Source organism: Limulus polyphemus, unplaced genomic scaffold (genome assembly GCF_000517525.1).
Source record: "Limulus polyphemus unplaced genomic scaffold, Limulus_polyphemus-2.1.2 Scaffold115, whole genome shotgun sequence".
Classification (NCBI taxonomy): domain Eukaryota; kingdom Metazoa; phylum Arthropoda; class Merostomata; order Xiphosura; family Limulidae; genus Limulus; species Limulus polyphemus.
The window spans coordinates 581264-600133 of record NW_013665725.1 but is presented as its reverse complement, the minus strand read 5'-3'; the positions used below and the strand labels follow the sequence as shown (position 1 = coordinate 600133).

Sequence of the window (18870 nt, the reverse complement as noted above, 5' to 3'; positions counted from 1 at the left end):
TAATTTGTTTATCTGTAGAAGATACCAGAGATCTATTTGTCACATGACCGTCCCTAATTTGTTTATCTGTGAAGATACCAGAGATCTATTTGCACATAACCGTCCCTAATTTGTTTATCTGTGAAGATACCAGAGATCTATTTGCACATAACCGTCCCTAATTTGTTTATCTGTGAAGATACCAGAGATCTGTTTGAACATAGCCGTCCCTAATTTTGAACCGTCAGGAAAGCATCTTTCAGATGTCGGGTGCTCACCTGAGAATCAAACTTAACATTTCAAGTATAGTAATAACCCTATTTCAACAATTTGAATTCAAAACTAATTATACGTTGTGGCATTCGTTTAGTGTAATTTACTAAAGAAAATTAAAAACAAAATTTATTTCATTTCTGCATATCTCAAAGAAACCTTGCCCTTAAACATTGCATTTATCGATTTTTGATTTATTTTTTTTTACCCATACTAAAGTACAGGTTTATATTTGCTAAGAAAGAAATTATTATATCTTGAGAGTATAATCATTCATATCTTGTTTCTCACGTGATTTTTTCCTTCTCTATTAGTGGTTTTATTACTACTGTACAGCTCTTGATTGCTAATCTTTACGATGTCACAACATCCAGTCGGAATAGTTAATAATGAAGATTTGAAAATAGCTTTAGACAGTGTTTGAGTACGATTGTATGGAAACCTTTATGGACTATTTACACCAGTCTAAATTAGGTAACGTAGTTTGAGCAGTAATCTATGGTTTCTTGTAATATTGACTAGCTCGCCTGTAAGGTTGAACAAATTTATCTAATGGGAAAGTTAGAACCATCGATCTAGAAATGTTTAATACTTTCTTCATTCCTGAAAATGTTTTCGTCTTAAATGATATGTATTTAAAAACTACAGAACTTCTCTTCTGTGACAAGAATCATGTAAGCTTATTTAAGTTTAGCAATAATAGAAGACGAAAACAAATTATTCTGATGAGTCAAGTCTAATCAAAAACACCTTAGGTGTGAAAAAAAAGGTGCGGCCAAAAAAGGATTGAGTGTGTAAGTTAAAGGAATGAGATCAAAATTGGCAGCCAAACAGGTAACTACACTTATAGCATTGATAAGAATTTTATAGCAAATATCCATTCATTAGTTAGTTAGGCCGCATATTTTGTTTTACTCACCATCATGCACCAAGTTGGACAAAATACGCGGTCTGGCTAACTAACTAATGAACATTTGCTATAAAATTCTCATCAATGCTATGAGTATAGCTACCAGTTTGGTCGCCAATTTTGACTTCATTACGGTGGATACTGTTGAGAGCTGCCTTCCCTCTATTTTATCAGTTTAAACTTAGAGGCAGTAAGTGCAGATAACCCTTGTGTAGCTTTGCGCGAATATCCGGAGAAAAACAAATCATTCATTTAACAAAAATAACTGCAACGCAGTTTAAAAACATCTATCGTTAATGTGAACAACAAAACAAGATTAAACATATAGTAAGAGTACATATATTTTTTACACCAGAAAGGAGGAGTTGGCTTAGTTACAAATAAAATTAGAAATTCAAAGAGGGAGATGATTGGTAGTTCTTTATCTATACTTTACAGTAACTTAATATACGATCGTATTAGAAAACATAATTTATAAAATACATTTAATACCATTTATAATGCACCTTTATTGCGATATTTCTGTCAAATTTCAGAGCTCAGTTTAGATTACCCTATCTGTTATTATTGTTCTTTTCTTAGTGCTTACTAAGGAAAAAATCGTACTTGTTTGGTTTATAAAATGTAAATGCATTGCTGTGTATTTAAAGTAATTAAAACAGTTAAGTGACCTTCTTAGACTAGTCACTTATGAGGTTGGATACGTAAAGTTCTGAAGGAATCTGATGGCCGTGCATGGCGTCTCAATGATTGCGCGGTTAAACCTATTCCACAAAACAGCTGTAGTACAAAAGATACTTAGAGTCAAATAGTCTGATCAAAAATGACAAACCGATTTAATAAACGACGCCTTCATAACCTGGACAAGTATTAACACTCAACAGGGTGACGGTACCGGTACTCTTTGAACAAATGAAGAAATTCACACACTAAACCTTAAGGCGTAAACATTACTGTCTGAGATGAGGCTCTGAGAAAATACACATCCATTCATCAAATACCTTTCCCTTTGCAATGCATAGTTCTATCTATACTCCCCCCTCCCTTACGCATATGTTGGCTTCCCTACTCTAATTTCATTATTGTATACTTTAAAGAAGTTTCAAAAGCTCCCCAACCACGCACTCACGTTACTCTTTTTTATTGTTTAGATAAGCATTTTATACTCGATTTCAAACTGCCTCATTTCCGAATTGTTTAAATTAAAACCAAGTTGAAATTTCAAAAACTTATTCTTACTTTGTTAAATACATATAACCTAAATCTTCATCTGTGAAAAAAAAAAAAATCAAAAACTAAAGGTGTAAGTAATTAGTTTCATTTAAGCTGATTTTAAATACTTCCACTACAGACATTATTGTTGTCACTCCTTTAAGCGTTCGTTCGGGGCTTGTATGCGATCTACGATTCCGAAATTGTGAATATTGTTATCTCTTACTTCTAGATTAATACGTCGTTATGTTTTGTTTGTTTATTTGTAATTAAGCACAAAGCTACAAAATGGGCTATCCGTGCTCTGCCCACCACGGGTATCGAAACCCGGTTTCTAGCGTTGTATGTCTGCGAACATACCACTGGGGGTCACGTCGTTATGACTGACTAGATTGAAAACTTGCTGATAGATAAAATAATGAGCTGTGGTTATGAATCTGAGCTGTATCATATGCTACACGGATCAAGAACATGAAGCGAGAGTAATGTCAAACGATGTGTACACAATATACAAAACACTAATTCTAGGATCTAGGATCAATATAAAGTAATGACAATAAGTTTTCTGTTAAACGACCGAGCAAATATTTATAAAAGAACAAGCTGTAAGAACATGTTAATGAAAAAATTACAAAATAATAAGTTTACATGAAGCGACTAAAATCGCTGTTGTCATAGCGTAACCGTTGAAAACATGTTTTTCAATGAAACATCTAATTTTTGACTAATTATTTTTATTCTTCTCTTAGTCGGGGGAGCCTGAGACAATTGCACCTATCTGCCCTCTCCTCCTAATCCAACCGTGATAATGCCCCCCCCCCCAGTCCAGGAACCTGAATAGACTCGCCCTACATGCCAGATTGAGGGTAGTTCTCATGCCCTTTTGTACCATAGTACTAGTTACTTAACTTTGAAGGTAACTATTCCAGCTTTGAAATAATGTTGCACAACTAAAATATCCAGGTGATTTTACTCTCAAAGTGAGAGATGAAATTCAAACAAATAACAGAGACCAAATAAGGAACTGCAGCCTCGAACAGGTACCAACTTTAACTTGCTTGCTTGTCCATTGTTGTTGTTGTTTTGTTTTTTGTCGTTTTCCTGCATCGCTAAGTTTCTCCATTTCTGTCTGTTAGTTTTTTCTCTCTCTCACCATCTCGCGTGCGCGTGACCAGAAGGGATTGTTTGTTTTGTTTGTTTTTTTAATTATGCACAAAGCTACACAAGGGCTATCTGTGCTCTGCCCACCACGGGTATCGAAACCCGGTTTCTAGCGTTGTAAGTCCGCAGACATACCGCTGTGCCACTGGGGGGCAAACCAGAAGGGACGACAGTGTTTAGCTAGCGAGATCATGGAACAAGTGAATTGGATTTTAAGCTCTGAAATAGCGATTAAAATATATTTATGTATTTTAACCTTGGCTATGAGCCCCTTCGATAGTGCAGGGGCCTGGTCAAATGTCCAGCCCTTGTCAGGTCAGAGACGCCCAGGATTGAGATATACTCATCCCTAATTTTAAACTACTGACAATATGAAATTAAGCCAGCCACAATGCTCTTGTCCAGCTCTTCAGCCATAATGGAAAGTGCGATTATGTTCAGAGGCGTCACGCCTCGAACCCAGAATCCCTCAATTTGCAGTCCAACACACTAACCATTAGACCAATACCGGACCATTATTACTATAACAGGTAGGATAGTCTAAACTGAGGTCTGGTATTTGACAGAAATATCGTAATGAAGGCGCATTATAAACGGTATTAAATATATTTGATAAATTATGTTTTGTAAAACAATCAGTTATTAAATTCTCGTGAATTATAGACAAAGAAATACCACTCATCTGTTTGTTTACGTTTCTTATGTTACTTGTAACTCAACCAATCCTTCATTTGCTGGTGTTAAGATTACATGTATTCCTACTATATGATTTAGTTGTTATTTCCTGCAACGAAGGTGGATGGAGGTTATGTTTTCACCCCTTGTGTGTGTTTGTTTTTCAGCAAGATTTCTCGAAAACGGCTGAATAAATTTGAACGAAAGTTGATTTATATTTGGATTATGACCCAATTTAGAAGTGATTAGTTTTTGGATGGTCAAAGTCGCTAACATCCAAAAAATCCCTATCTGTTAACATGAGGACCAATTTTTAACACTATTTTAGCTCTAAACTCATTCGTTCTCCTGGTGGGACAGCAGTAAGTCTACGGATGTACAGGGTTCGATTCCCTGCGGTGGGCATAGTAGATAGCTCAATGTGACTTTGCTCTAAAACAAACATATATCAAACTATAACTCAGTCAAAAGTGATCGAATTTTCATGAAACTTGGTTAACAGATGTAGAATATGTCCGTTGATAACGACGGACATATTTTCTTATTTTTTGAGAACCGAATATGATCAAAGCCCCCATGATGGAGGTATGCGCTCTACTGAGTGTCCCTCTAGTTGTTATTGTTTTCACTTCACGAGACCTACCATATGATAACAATGAGATTTTGAATTAATAATTATAATAATTGTTTCGTATGATTTCCTCTTTACGTTAGTTTAAAATGGTTAGGCTTATAATTGTTCACGTACAATGAAAAAGACATATATTTAGGATTTAAATTTAAAGTCTGTCCCGGTATTTCTATAACTATCAACACATTGACAATAGTCAACATTACCACAGCAGAATGGGTTGTTTCGTAACACCATTTCTAATACAGAAATTTACTTGTTGACCAGAAAGCAATTTAAAAGTGTCAAAGTTTATTGATAGTACATAGCTACTGGTAGCTCATTCATCCACATGTCCTGGAAAATGGTTTTAACAAGAAATAGATTGAGTTGTGCATAGTATATGTATATATATATGTGTGTGTGTGTGTGTTTCTTTAGTAATAAGGTAAATGACGACCACACGGCTAAAAGGGTGAGCATGTTCGTTGTCGGGATTCAAGCCCACGACTTGAGTGCCCAAGCCACCAGACCTTATTTCGAATTGTAATCGAGTTATTGAACCAGTTTAGACACTTAACTTTCAGTGTAGAAGTTTCAAACTAATCCAAGGCTCAGCCCACACATTTGAATTGTCCTTGATATTAACGGTCTAACAATCTTCGTTCAAAGCATGCAACAACTAGTTTACCTTATAAATTAAATAGAACACCACGACTTCGAGATGTCAGGGTAATATGAAAACTAAAGTTTACAATAGGATTTGTGCACGAAAGATGTTCTACATATACACTGTATTATGGCTGTTTAATACTACAGTCGTAAACGCTGAAGACAGGGGAGTAAAAGGGCCATTGCTCGCATACTTTTTAAAAAGGGGGCACTTCTCCCCATTTTAATAACATGAACTCTAATACAGTGTCCTCCTAAATATACAAAGAAGACGAAAAATATAAGTGTTGGCAGTTATTAAACCCCATGAGAGGTCGCTCCGTCAACCAGTAAAGTTACGCGAGGACGATTACGATAAAAATGCTTTGAAAATAATCCCTTGAATGAGTTGGTTGCGATAGTTTTTTGTTCTGCGTGGAGGCGCGAATATTCGTATCTCAAAATAGGTACAGCCCACATCTAGCTGAATTCCACACTTTTGGTGTCCTTCTTACGACTTTGTCTAGTGGTCTAAAATCCTTGTGAAATAGCATATAACGTTTCATGACAGTCATGATGTTTTATCACACGATATACACCTTGATCTTCTGTATTAAACTTGATACAACTGCCGCCATCTATTGTTGACTTTTTAACATAAATTCACATAGATTTTTCTTATACACATACAATGCTTTATATTAATTTAATTATTGTAACATTAAAACAAGTAACGATTTTTTTGTACATTCTGAAAACTCTCTAATACACACACAAGTTATTCATTTGGTACACCACTTAAGTTTTATGTACGAGTTTACGACTTCTAGTTCCCAAGAGATCCTAGCAGTTTAGTTGAACAACTTGAAAACACGTTAACAAATAAAATTGGTCAAAACGCAGAGTAGATGCTAATCAATAACAGACACGTTTTTATTTGGATAATATTCATTAGCTTATTATATGATATTTTTGTATTTATGTCAAAACTACTAAGATTATCTGCTGTTATCCCTAATTTTGAACTATTGACCAGAAGGAAGGTAGCCAGTCAGGAGCACCCTAACGCTCATGCTAAAGGATGGACTGTCACTCTTATAACGCAACCACGAATGAAAGTGAGGGGGGGGGATATTTTTGGTAACGTACATATTAGAACTCAGCTTACCAGCTCCAAAATACAGAACTCTAAATCTGGGGCAGTTTCCCCCTCCAATATAAAACAATACCGGTGTTCTTCAAGTGTTATATAATAGAAGTGTTCTATCAGTAATAGATTATACTCATGAATTGATATATGGTAACAGGTAATTTTCAATTTCATAGGATAACAAACAATGAATATTAATACAGTATTGCATGGGAACTAGTGATAGTTTTATATGGATAACTGGCAATATCACAGTGTGGCACGTGAGCTATACAGGATTTAATACATTGGTAGTTTTTATGATTGATAAGAAACATTCAAACAGGTTTTTCTGAGTGTAGAAAATACTTTTTACTATTCTTTGATTTACAATATTTCAAAACATGAGTAAATTTAATTTGATTAGACACATTAGTCATCTCCATGTGAACATCCACATAAACCTTTGAAATCAAATATTTGTCAACGTTTTAAGTCTTTTCTTTAAAGATTCCAAAATGTAAAACATATTCTAAACAAAAGTAGAAAAATGATGCATCTCGAACTAAAACTATTCATACATACACACACACACACACACACAGTGCATTTAATAAAACATACACAGACTTTACACAATTATAACATGGCCTACCATAAATGTTATTCACACAAGTTTTAGTTAATCTAGCTATAAATGGGAAAATAAACTTTAACCAAAACTTTACAATTACTGGAGACAACATTTTACACTTTATCATCAAATACTTACAAAACAACCTAAAAACTAAGACCATAATATTGTGGATATAAATATTTTTTCAAAAATAATTTACCTAACATAGTTCCAAAATCGTCAGTAGCAATATTTGTTAACTTTATATTTAGAAATGTGTTTAACATAAATATTCGAACAGTTTTTCCTTTTTTTTTTCTTTAAAAAGTTAAAACAAAAAATAAAATGAAGTATGAAAATGTTTTGAAGGGTTACTGCCAAGTTAATAATCTAACAGCATGAAAAATTACTCTTTCAAATAATTAATAATGTAAGTTATTTTAGTTGTAATCTACTTCTTTAATGTCTATAAAAGGATACACGAGCATCAGGAAGTGTTAAAATAATTATATTAATTGAGATACTTTTATCTCAAGTTCATATTTCAGCTTCATGAAAGGTTCAAATTATAGTTCAAGGGGCATAGAAAGAGTATCTAGGAGCCTAGCTTTTACTTATCATTTTACATGTTTATAATCAAAAGTAAGTAACACTCTTTCACGTGACACAACGAACTGATGACATGACCCTGCCAGGTCAACTGCACCAAAACAAGACCAAAATAAGTCCAAGCTCCTTTGGTACAGTTCTGACTTCAAATTTTTGTGCCATAGGTGATATTATTTAACCTATGAAGTTATTTATATTAATAAAATATAGTCTCATCTCAAAACAAAATATATAGACACACACACACACAATTCATGAAAAGTTTATTGATCTTAGATGCTCTTGATGTACATGTAAATATACTCTGTTATTGACTACAGAATGTCAGACCACTACTTCCAAGTCAAATAATTTTCATTAAACCTACACCCACTTTGTTTTACTTGGGTGAGAATTCCATAATATAATAAGCATGATTTCTATTACAATGAAAGAAACAAAACTTGTCTTTACATATTACACACACATTGTATGAAGTTAACTCATTTCTGTAGCACATCTTAAAATAATGGAAAAAGAGAAAGAGAAACTGGAGTAATAGTTAAATCCTTTAATGATAGGATTAAATGTTAATCAAATAACAATCATTATACTGGTAAATGTATAAACTATTTTTTTTATAAATATACATGTACATTAGAAATAAAATAAGCACACATTTATAATATATCAGATCTTAATAAATAAAATATATTAACAATTAATATACATAGTCTAGATACAACTATTGATTAGTAATGTACGTACATACATACATATATTAAATATTTGGTAACTAATACTTTAACTTTTTTTACCTTACTTAAGATAAATGGTGTAAAAACTTTGATCAAAACCAAAGTAACAATGCACAACATGATGATACGAAATGGAATTCAATAATTTTTTTTAAAGGTCCCTTTTAAAAAATACAATATGCTGATGACATATGCCATAATGATCAGCAACATTCCATTCACGAGTTTCTAATTTTTCCTGGAACATAATTTTTGTCAATTACTGGCTCCTGTAAAAACATATGAAGACAGCGTTCATTCTGTGCTAATGGGTGGCCTGCAACCCTAGAAAAATACAATATCAAATCTTTAACACAAGATCTTAATCATAAATATTTGTCAGAGTTCCTTGTTCTCATTATTATTATATTTGTGTTTGTTTAATTGTAAACTAATATTTGTTAACAAAAACTGAAATTTCTTACAGCATGGACATTTCAGAAAAATGCAATGTATTTTCACTTTTCTACTTAATTCATTTAAAGAATTATTCAAGTAATCTTATAAATTAGACAAGAAAAATACAAGGATAAGTTTCAAAAACCAAAGTTCAACGTAGCTAATGTAGAGATAGAAAAAAAAAGTTTTTATTTAGTTCTCAAACATACAAATAAATAAACAAGGCTTAACAGTCAATACTGAAGTTAAAAAAAGAAAGATCTGATGAAGATGTATATTAAACCATTAAAGAAAAATAGATTATTATTTTAATAATTATTTGACTACAATACAATGTACCAACAAATCTTTGATGATTAGGCTAGTTATGAATAAAAGTACTTTTATTGTTTTAAATTTTTTCAGTTCATTACAATTTGTTTTTTTTCATATTATTAGATCAGGGGTTCTAAACAATGGGGTGAAGTAAAATTTCAAAGGGATGTAGCTAATATAATAAATATACATTGGGCAATTTTTAAAATGGATTTGGTTCATTCTCTAAACATGAAAGTAAAGTACTCAATATCTATAGATCCACTGGATTGGGGGCCTCACCCAGGATGCAAATTTGGAAACCCTGAATTAGACAATACAATGTTTCATCAGTTTAAAGTATTAACCTCACACACACATTAAATTTTTTCAATTATTTACCTTCTATAAAAGGGTATTAGTTCTTGTTCTTGCTGAAAATTTTACAATGTGAGTTTGGTACTGCTTTTGCCAAACTAAAAAAAAACACTTTTTTTTTCCAATTTTAAAATACAACCTTTAGTTACATCAATATATTTGCAAGCATTGATTCTTGTAATTCCTTATTATATTATTTATAACATCTTTAGAGAATCAGAATAGTCAATCCTCACACTAATAATACTACTTGTTACTCAAGACAAGTCTAAACATCACAATACTGCATTTTGTGTGGTCTGTACTGCTCTGTTCCTACAAGACAATCTGAATTATTATATGGTCTTATTTCTCAGTTCTTACAAGACAATCTGAATACTGATAAGACCATGTTGCGTGGTCTTATTTCTCTGTTTGTTCAAGTCCGTCTTAACATCAAAAACAGTGCATGTTGTGTGGTCTACTGCCCTGTTCCTACCACAGAGTTTGAATATCCATAAGCTCCACGTTGTTTGTTCTGGACTACTCTCTTCCTATGAGACAATTTTAATAGCAAAAAGTTATATGCTGTGGTCTCTACTGCTCTGTTCCTACACAACTGTCATAATATCAATAAACCATGTATGATAGTCTGGATGTCAATATGCTCAATATCCCAGGTTGTGTAATCTTATTTTTCTCTTCATACAGGACAGTTTGAATATTGAAAGTAAATAAGATCCATGTTGTGTGGTTTGTACTACTCTGTTCCAGCTTTATTCGAAATACCATATTGCCACTTATAAAAATCAAAACCTTCCTGCATATTGCAGATCTAGTGATGGTCCAACAGCCCAATTTTAATAGACACTGTAAACTAAAATGTATTCTATTAAATAATGATTTAGAGATAGTCAATAAAAAAAAAAAAAAAACTGTACGAATATTTTGTGTTGTATAATACTACCTCACCAACGATTAGAACTGAGCAACTAACTCAATATAATTGGTTATCTACAAGCACTGGTTAAATAGTTAGTGACATGTGAAATTATTGTTTAATCAAAATTATGATTATATTGATTAATATTCCAAAAATAATCAACTAATCAAAATTAGGGTTTCTGATTATTTCAACTATCCAAATAATTAAAATATTGTCATTATTATTTCTCAATATTATTTTTGCTTAATTCAAGTTAGTTCAGCTTAATTGTTTGTTACATCTCGCAAAAATATTCATGTAACAGAAATTAGTGTTTCCAATTACTACTATTTTCTATGATTCCATCTATCCATTAAGTAATCAAAATATTATGATTTCTACTTAATACTTTTCTGATAAATTTAAGTTTGTTCAGCTTTGTGCCAGCATGACCAAGTGATTAAGGTGTTTGCCTTGTGAGTAGAGGGTTACAGGTTCAATTCCCAACAAACGTGCACACCCCTTTCAGCTGTAGGTGTTACTTCAATTTCTTTGTTTTGATTTATGGCAATGCCACTAAGGCTATATATCACTGTCCCTAATTATGAACAGCTAACCAAAGAGAAGACAAATGTATGGCAGCATCCACCACCAACTCTTGGGCTACTCTTTTATGAACAGTGGGATTAGCTGTGACATTATAACACCCTTATGTTTGAAAAGGTGAGCATGTGTGGTGGCACCACGTATCAAATCCATGACCCTCAGTTAACGAGTCAAACATCTTACCGATTGGGCTGTACAGAGCATGAGAGCACTATAATATTATAGTAAACCCTACTCAATGGTAAAAAGAAATGCAACAGTTGGCAGACGATGCTATCAGCTGGTTGCCTTTCCCCTAATCTGCACTTCAAAATTAAGGATGGTAGCAGACAGCTCTAGTAGCTTTGTCTTACAACTGTTCAATAAGGTCAAAACCACAACTTAAATCCAATATAAACAAAACTTTTAATACAAGGTATCAGGAAGCTCAAGTTTTGGATAAAACTTACTTGTTGATAAACATTTCAAGACCTTTTCTCCTCTCTTCAATGAACTCATCATCATATATTCCTTCATCCGTTCTGAAAGGAAGTTGTCTTTTCCATGCTTTTCCTGGTAAATGTGGAACTACAATCTACACAGTAAAATAATAATAAGTGTTATTCTTAAATGAATAATTAATAGGTCAGTCCATTTATATAAAAGAAAACTCCTCAGAATCCACTAAATAAGAATTGTATGAAGGTAATAAACTTATTCTATTTAGTTTCCATCATAAGTTAACAAGATAAAAAAACTGCTGAAAGCAATATATGGCATTCATTCTATACATTGAAACTTTGTGTATTTTTCTAACAAAAGAAATCAAAAGGAAAAACTACTAAATATAGCTCGAAAATTATTGAATAGACAGTGCACATGCACAATTTAAAATAAAAGTCTATTTTTTTTATAAATATTCTAGGCTGAAACAGCACTAAATTTTAAAATGTGCTTTACATGATCTGAAGAATGTCGAGAATTTCAATACTAAAAAAAAGATAATATAAAATGTTTAATTAGTATGAATTTAAGGATAAGATTCAAAAAATTAATGATTCAATATAAATGTGACTATATTTTTCTGTTGAGGATTAAGACATGTTTGAACCTAGGACAACTGTGAATGAATGAATTATTCTTCCTGATCTTTATTGGTTTCATATTTTTAGCCTTTAGAAAAATCATACCACCCCTCCAAATTAATTCTGTTCAACATTATGGTACAAGCTGCCTTTTAAAGGATTATTTATGCAATATTTTATGAACTACCATCCTCAAATAACAAGAAAAAAACATGCTAACATTATGCATTTCTCAATTAGTTCTTTTTCCAACAAAACTGAATATTTTAAATTTCAGAGTGATTTAACTAATTGCCAATTTATTAAAGTACTTGTTACCATACATAAATTAACTGTAACTCAATTACATATCATTGTGTTGTAATTCATTAGAGAGTGGTTTATACTTCCTAAGGCTACTTCTGCATTAGGTTTTTAAAACTGATTGTGATTTTTAGCCATGGTTCATAAAATGGCTCAGAGTTTTTTGTTTTTTTTTCAAGTACAAACTTTTAGCTCATAGCTTCGTCATCTCTTGATTGATTTGAGATATAATTACACTTTTGGACTCGGGAGATCAAACCCTCTCAACTGGTGTATTTTACCTCACCCAAAGTCTTACAGATGAATTTATTCTAATCCAGCATAAATGAATTTCAATTTGAGAGTAGGCTGGTAGAGATCATGATGAGTAATAAAATTCAATTGAGTATATGTGCACCCCACACTTGGTATTGCTGGTGCACAAGAATATAGTTAATAAAAAGGAAAAAAAAAGGTTTCATAGATTAATTTACTGTACTCCTACCTACCTAAAAGAATTTCAAGTGTCGCGGCTATTGAGGATTCTCTCATTTTATTTTGCCTCATTGGTTTCAAACAATTGATAGTTGATATTTTATTCTTAGCTTAAAAAAACTAAGATTTTCACCATCAGAAATTTCTTTGCTCTAACAAAATCACAGAAATAAAAAACTATATATATTAAGACCCTGATTACTGGATCATTCTTTACAGCACTTTCTTATCCTTGAGATTAATGTATTTATTACTATTGTTGTTGTACGAACATATGTATATCTAGACCACAAGTTACTGGAAGACAGTGCAGTGGAAAACTTATCAGAATGGACAGAAAAATACAGTTTTCAACAAGCTTTATAGTGTTCTAAGAATATTAAAACTATCTCAGGTTTATAAACCTAAACTGATAAAAAAAGTAACTTTCCTTGAGTTTTAATTTTTCTCAGATATTTTTTAAATGAAACATTGCAAAGAATAACTTCTAATGGACTTTAAAGATGGCTATGTATGGTAAATTCTCCTACATTAGTTCAATTCCAACAGGTGGTTTCAAATTGAGGTTCTTCTCAAATTATGAGGTACATTGTAAAGTGTTTGTAAGACAACTTCTGAAATATTGGAAATGGAAAAAGGAAATAGTATTACTTCAGTAGCCTTCAAGCAATCTGAAATAATATGATGACAGAGTGAATCTAATATCTTGATTTATGATCATTCATCAAGTACTTATTTATATTTATGTAAATGTAGTATTTGATAACACATCAGATTAACAAATATTTTTGCTATGAACATTATACACTTCACTGAACATCAGCCAGTTTGGCTACTAAATATTTTAATAATTAATGTTGTGAAGTACAACTATGTTTCTGGTTTGAAAAAGTTTCTTCAGAAATTTGGCAAGAAAATAAAAAATGAAATTAAAGATTTATATGTACGCTTAGTTGACATATTAGGAAAGCAAAAAAAAAAAAAAATACAAAAACACTATGTACATAAGTATGTATTTATCTGTATTTGTTTGAAATAACAAAGAAAAGTAAACAGTTAACAAATTAGTATAGAGCTGTATACTCCTGCTAAAATTTCAAATTTCTTCACATTAAAGCAAAACTACATGACTTCTTACCTTGCTGTCTCTCTCTAGTTCACTTCTTAGCCACTCAAAATCACTATAACGTCTCCTCACGCTAGATTCCTTCAATTTGAAGACAGGTAGATTTGTCTGGATAACATACAACTTACTGTAAGCTCTTTACTTAAAAATATCAATTATAACAATTATGTTACAACAAAATCATTGTACTAAACTTATAACACTTTATGATACATGTAGACTTGAAAGGCAATGTTAATGGATTATATCTGTATACAAAGTATTTGGACAACCTGTCCAGCTACTAGCACAGATACTTATGTATTATTTTAACCAAAAATCTCTTAACATGAAGCAACCCAATCAATGCGATTTGTTTTCCACAAAAATCAACTTTCACACAGCTTAGAAACAAAGATGAGAAGCTTGCCCTAAACAATGCAACAAGTTCAATTCTATAAAATACATATTGGTAATGTCAGAAGCTTTTAACTGAAGTTTCTCATAATTGCTGTTTAAACATCACTGAGGTGTTTTCAGTGATCATAACCAGGAAGTTAAAAATCTTAGTTTAAAAAAAAATCATGTTATTTTAAACAAACTACATGAACATATATTTTGATTAGCAATGACAAAATACTGATACCGAGATACATGTATAACAGGGGTTGTAAACCTATAGCACACAAGCCAAGAGTGACAGTTATTTCCTTTGGCATGCACTACTTCCATATCTATTAGAAAATAAAAATCACAACTGGCTTTTCATAATAAGGTCAAAATAAATCCATTACCCAACTTCTACAGATAAGGTTATGTATGTTACTAAGTTTTCAATATACCAGTTAAACAAAAATTACATTAAAACTCCTGATGCAACCTGGCACCCATGGCATCACAAAAACTTTTGGTGAGTACAATTTTGGCACTAAATATTAATAACGTTTGCAATCTATGATGTATAATAACCAGATAGCATCTTTTTTTCTTTAATATTTTTTAATACTGTGACCACTACAATATTAGGGATAGGTATTGCTTCTTTATTAAATAACAACACTGTTAATACAGCTGAACAATTAGTGGAATTTGCTAATCAATTAATCTCTGGCTCATTTAACAATGACATTCAAGTAATTGAACATTATCACATAATGGGTTAAAAAAAATAAAATAACAGTACTAAAAGTCAGATTTAATACAAGCAGTAGACACAGACAGAATACAGACGACCCACTGTGTAGTTTTGTGTGTAATAACAAACGAAAATAGTAATAACTGGAAACCCTAATTTGGATTTCTTGATTATTTTCATGATATTAATCAGTTTAATCATAACTTTACTTAATCGATTATTTTGTCACACTAATTGATGTAACTGAAGCTCATAGGTAATCAATTAATCAAGTTAATCACCCAGCTATAGTTGTTAGCATTTCAAAAAATGAACATGGGAGAGAGCAGTGTAACATAAAACAATCTGGCCAATCTAAATCACAAGAAAAAACAATCATTCCAAGTTTTTAAAAAAGGTTTTCATTTCTTAAATGATTATTAAGAAACAGGTAAACTAGACAAAAGGATTTAAATTTTTCATTTGGTAACTATTTAAGAATGAATGATATACCCTCCAACAGTGTCATCAAATTACATGGATAAGTTCATGTGAGATGTTTGAAGGGAATACAAAAAACATCTAACAACTATAGAAGAAGAAATAACTCATAATCAGGCACTGTATCTCAAAGTGATGGTAAAATAAAGAGTTCACATTTAAGGGTGTAGTATATATTAAAATATTAGTCTTTCTATACTACACATAATCTGTTGATATACTTTATTTATGAGACATAGGTTTTTGTACTGCTTCAGTGAAGTCCATGTAAATTAAATTTAATGTTTTTTTTAACACCATGACATGGCAAGCACTTACACAAGCTTATAACTATTAACATGGATATTTTTTTAAGAACAAGTCAAGACTTGGATTCTCAAAGCTCAAGGTTATTAGGACTAATATTTAAGCTTCCACTTTCAGCCTCATCATTCCACCACTTTAACTAACCAGTTATTCAAGTCTACAATTCCCAGCACTGTTAAAGGCACTGTAGTGCTAAGAAACTGATCATACACAATGTCTCTTACAATTACATGAAGGCCAATGTTTATAAATAATAAAACATATTTCACTCATTTGAGCTCTGATTTTAATCTGGTGAAATGGTGATATCTGTTGTATAGTGAACGAGGTCAATCTAAATTGAAAAGACACTGTGCCATTTTTCACTAAGTGAGTGAAGATTGGTGTTGAAAAGATAAAGCAAAATTGTTCAATAGTTAAGTTTAATAGTTCATTATACATTTTGGTATACATATATGACTACATATTAAAGGTAAGATCTTACATTCTAATTATAACGCTAGTAGTAACACTAACATTACTAATACGCAACTCTTTTGGCAAGTTGTAGTGTAGATATCTTATTAGTAGCACAAAAATAACACTTTCATATAGTCTTTTATACTGGACATCAAAATTTACATTGTCCATGTTTGATAACTAACAAGAATCTAAAAGGAACTAAGTTAACTGTATTTGAGAAATGGATATTTAGTTCCCTGTTTAGTCTAGCAATTATACAAACAAAGTGCTTACCTTATAGTCTAGTAAAATTGATGTTATTTATCATTCAACAATTTCAATGGCTCTGTGCAAAATGTATAGCATTTCCTCTCACAGATTCAGCAAATTACAAAGTATAATATATATATAAATTACATTTGATCTTTCTGAATGCAATATGTTATGCAAGTTCTTATAGCTGTAGCAACATAAGTAAAAGGCTTTGTGCTTGGTGGTGATATCACATCTGCTCAAAGGGAAGAGTGTGTAAACTCCTTTAGATATAAAGGATGGTTCACATGATGCTTACATATGACTTCACAATGACTAAAGCTGACCCAACTAATTATCCCTAGTATTCTAGTTTGTATCTCAACCATTTTTTTATTCAACTTCTTCAAAAAAGATGGTATAAGAACACTATTTATTTTAATACCTTAAAAATGATTTTGAACAATTACAATGGCTATAATTTTCCTTTATTTCTGCACTTCAGAAAAACAAATCCAAAACACTAAAGTCTGTTCTCAAGTGTTCACATCTGAATTCAAGCTTGATACTAAAAGTAAAAATTAACAGATTGTATTGATTGGTAATAGTCCTAACAACAGTTTCTACCTCTCATACTGGAGGACACAGTTTGATGATATTAAATAAACCTTAATATTTTGTTTGCCCCCTGTGCAAGAAGTAAGTTTACTTGTGTTAGCCACACCTTTTAACAATGGTTAAGTCCCGAGAAAAACGTTTCTGAAAAATAGCTAAATACAAGAAATAATTTTGATTTCTTACTTATCCTAATTTTATTTCAAAGTTTAAAAAAAAAATAATATATATATATATATATACTCCTCTTTATATAATGTTGAATGATACAGCAATCGTTTTGGTTGGAATAAAGTATTAATGGAGATAAGATACCATAATTTCAAGCAAAAATTTCACTGCAGGATTTTACCCCTTAATTAATATTAAGTACTAAATGGTCATTTAGTATTCTTAGGTCACTGAAAGTAAAATTTAAAAAAAATCCCTAAACTAAAGCTATTTCATATTTGACCATTTAATTACATAGAAAAAAAAAATTCAATTTATTTTATACTTTAAAACTATTTATTTATTTAATCTAGCACACTTGTGAAATAGTAATTTAGTATTAGTGGAAGAAAGGTAGTTAGGCTTGTACCGTTGTAGGTGAAAATAAGAAAAAGAATAAACAATTAAAATATCACTTCTTAAAGTTTAGACTTTATTATGCAAGTTTACGATTATTGATTATGTCTTAATTAATCTTTTGCAAAGTTTGCGTGAATTTGAAAGTGTAAAACTTTAATGTTAAATTAACTTAGTTACTTTTAGTGTTAAGGTTTAACTTCAACTCAAGACGTACCCTCATTCGAACTTCATAATCAGTATACCGTTTCCGTGCAACTCCGCGTATAACTGGTTCAAAAACATCAATTTCTAGAAAATTTGCTGGAGCAGCATAAGCATCATCTAAAGTTTGTTTCTTTGGTTGAAGTCGGCGAGTTGCCTCATGAGGAAGATTTCCTTCGGAGGCCATGTTTATAAACTAATAAATCGACACCTGCTGGGCTAGTATAACGCATGTTACTCATATTTTATCATGCGGATGTGTTACAGAATCCATATGTTAACTCACCTGGTGGAAATTCTGTGCTTTGCGAAGAAATTTGTGCTATTTTTCAAACTAAAAGTATTTTTAAATAAACAATGCTAATAATAAGCTTAAACATAAAAGCTCTTTACTGTTATTAATATTGATACTTTATTTGTTTTAAATATTTTTAACAATACACATTAATTAATAATACCGACTGTTTTCCATTTGTAACAGATTAATATGGTTATGCTTGACCACAACGTTTTCGTGAACATTTTTCGTAGTGACTACTACATAATATACTACTGTCACCACAGGCAATACTTCCCAGCCTAGCTTTTCTATTAGGCCTAGAACTATAATGGTGGTACCGCCGTAAGCCTATACTTAGATGATTTTTTTAAGGGGCACGTCGATAAAGCCTACGCCTATAGACCCTAACAAATCATATTTCATGGCTAAGGAAATGGTGAAAATAATTCAAATAGGCCTAAT

General features: G+C 31.5%; 1 protein-coding gene across 1 annotated transcript; it reads right to left on the bottom strand.

The window, feature by feature from the left end:
• Positions 1 to 8071: 8071 nt before the first annotated feature.
• Positions 8072 to 18412, bottom strand: LOC106471817 (sorting nexin-3-like). The gene is made up of 4 exons (XM_013932440.2): positions 18142 to 18412; positions 14162 to 14257; positions 11632 to 11756; positions 8072 to 8886 (listed from the first exon to the last, which is right to left on the bottom strand). The coding sequence occupies exons 1-4, from the start codon at positions 18313 to 18315 to the stop codon at positions 8781 to 8783; spliced, it is 501 nt and encodes a 166-aa protein (XP_013787894.1). The 5' UTR covers positions 18316 to 18412; the 3' UTR covers positions 8072 to 8780.
• Between the last annotated feature and the right edge of the window lie 458 nt (positions 18413 to 18870).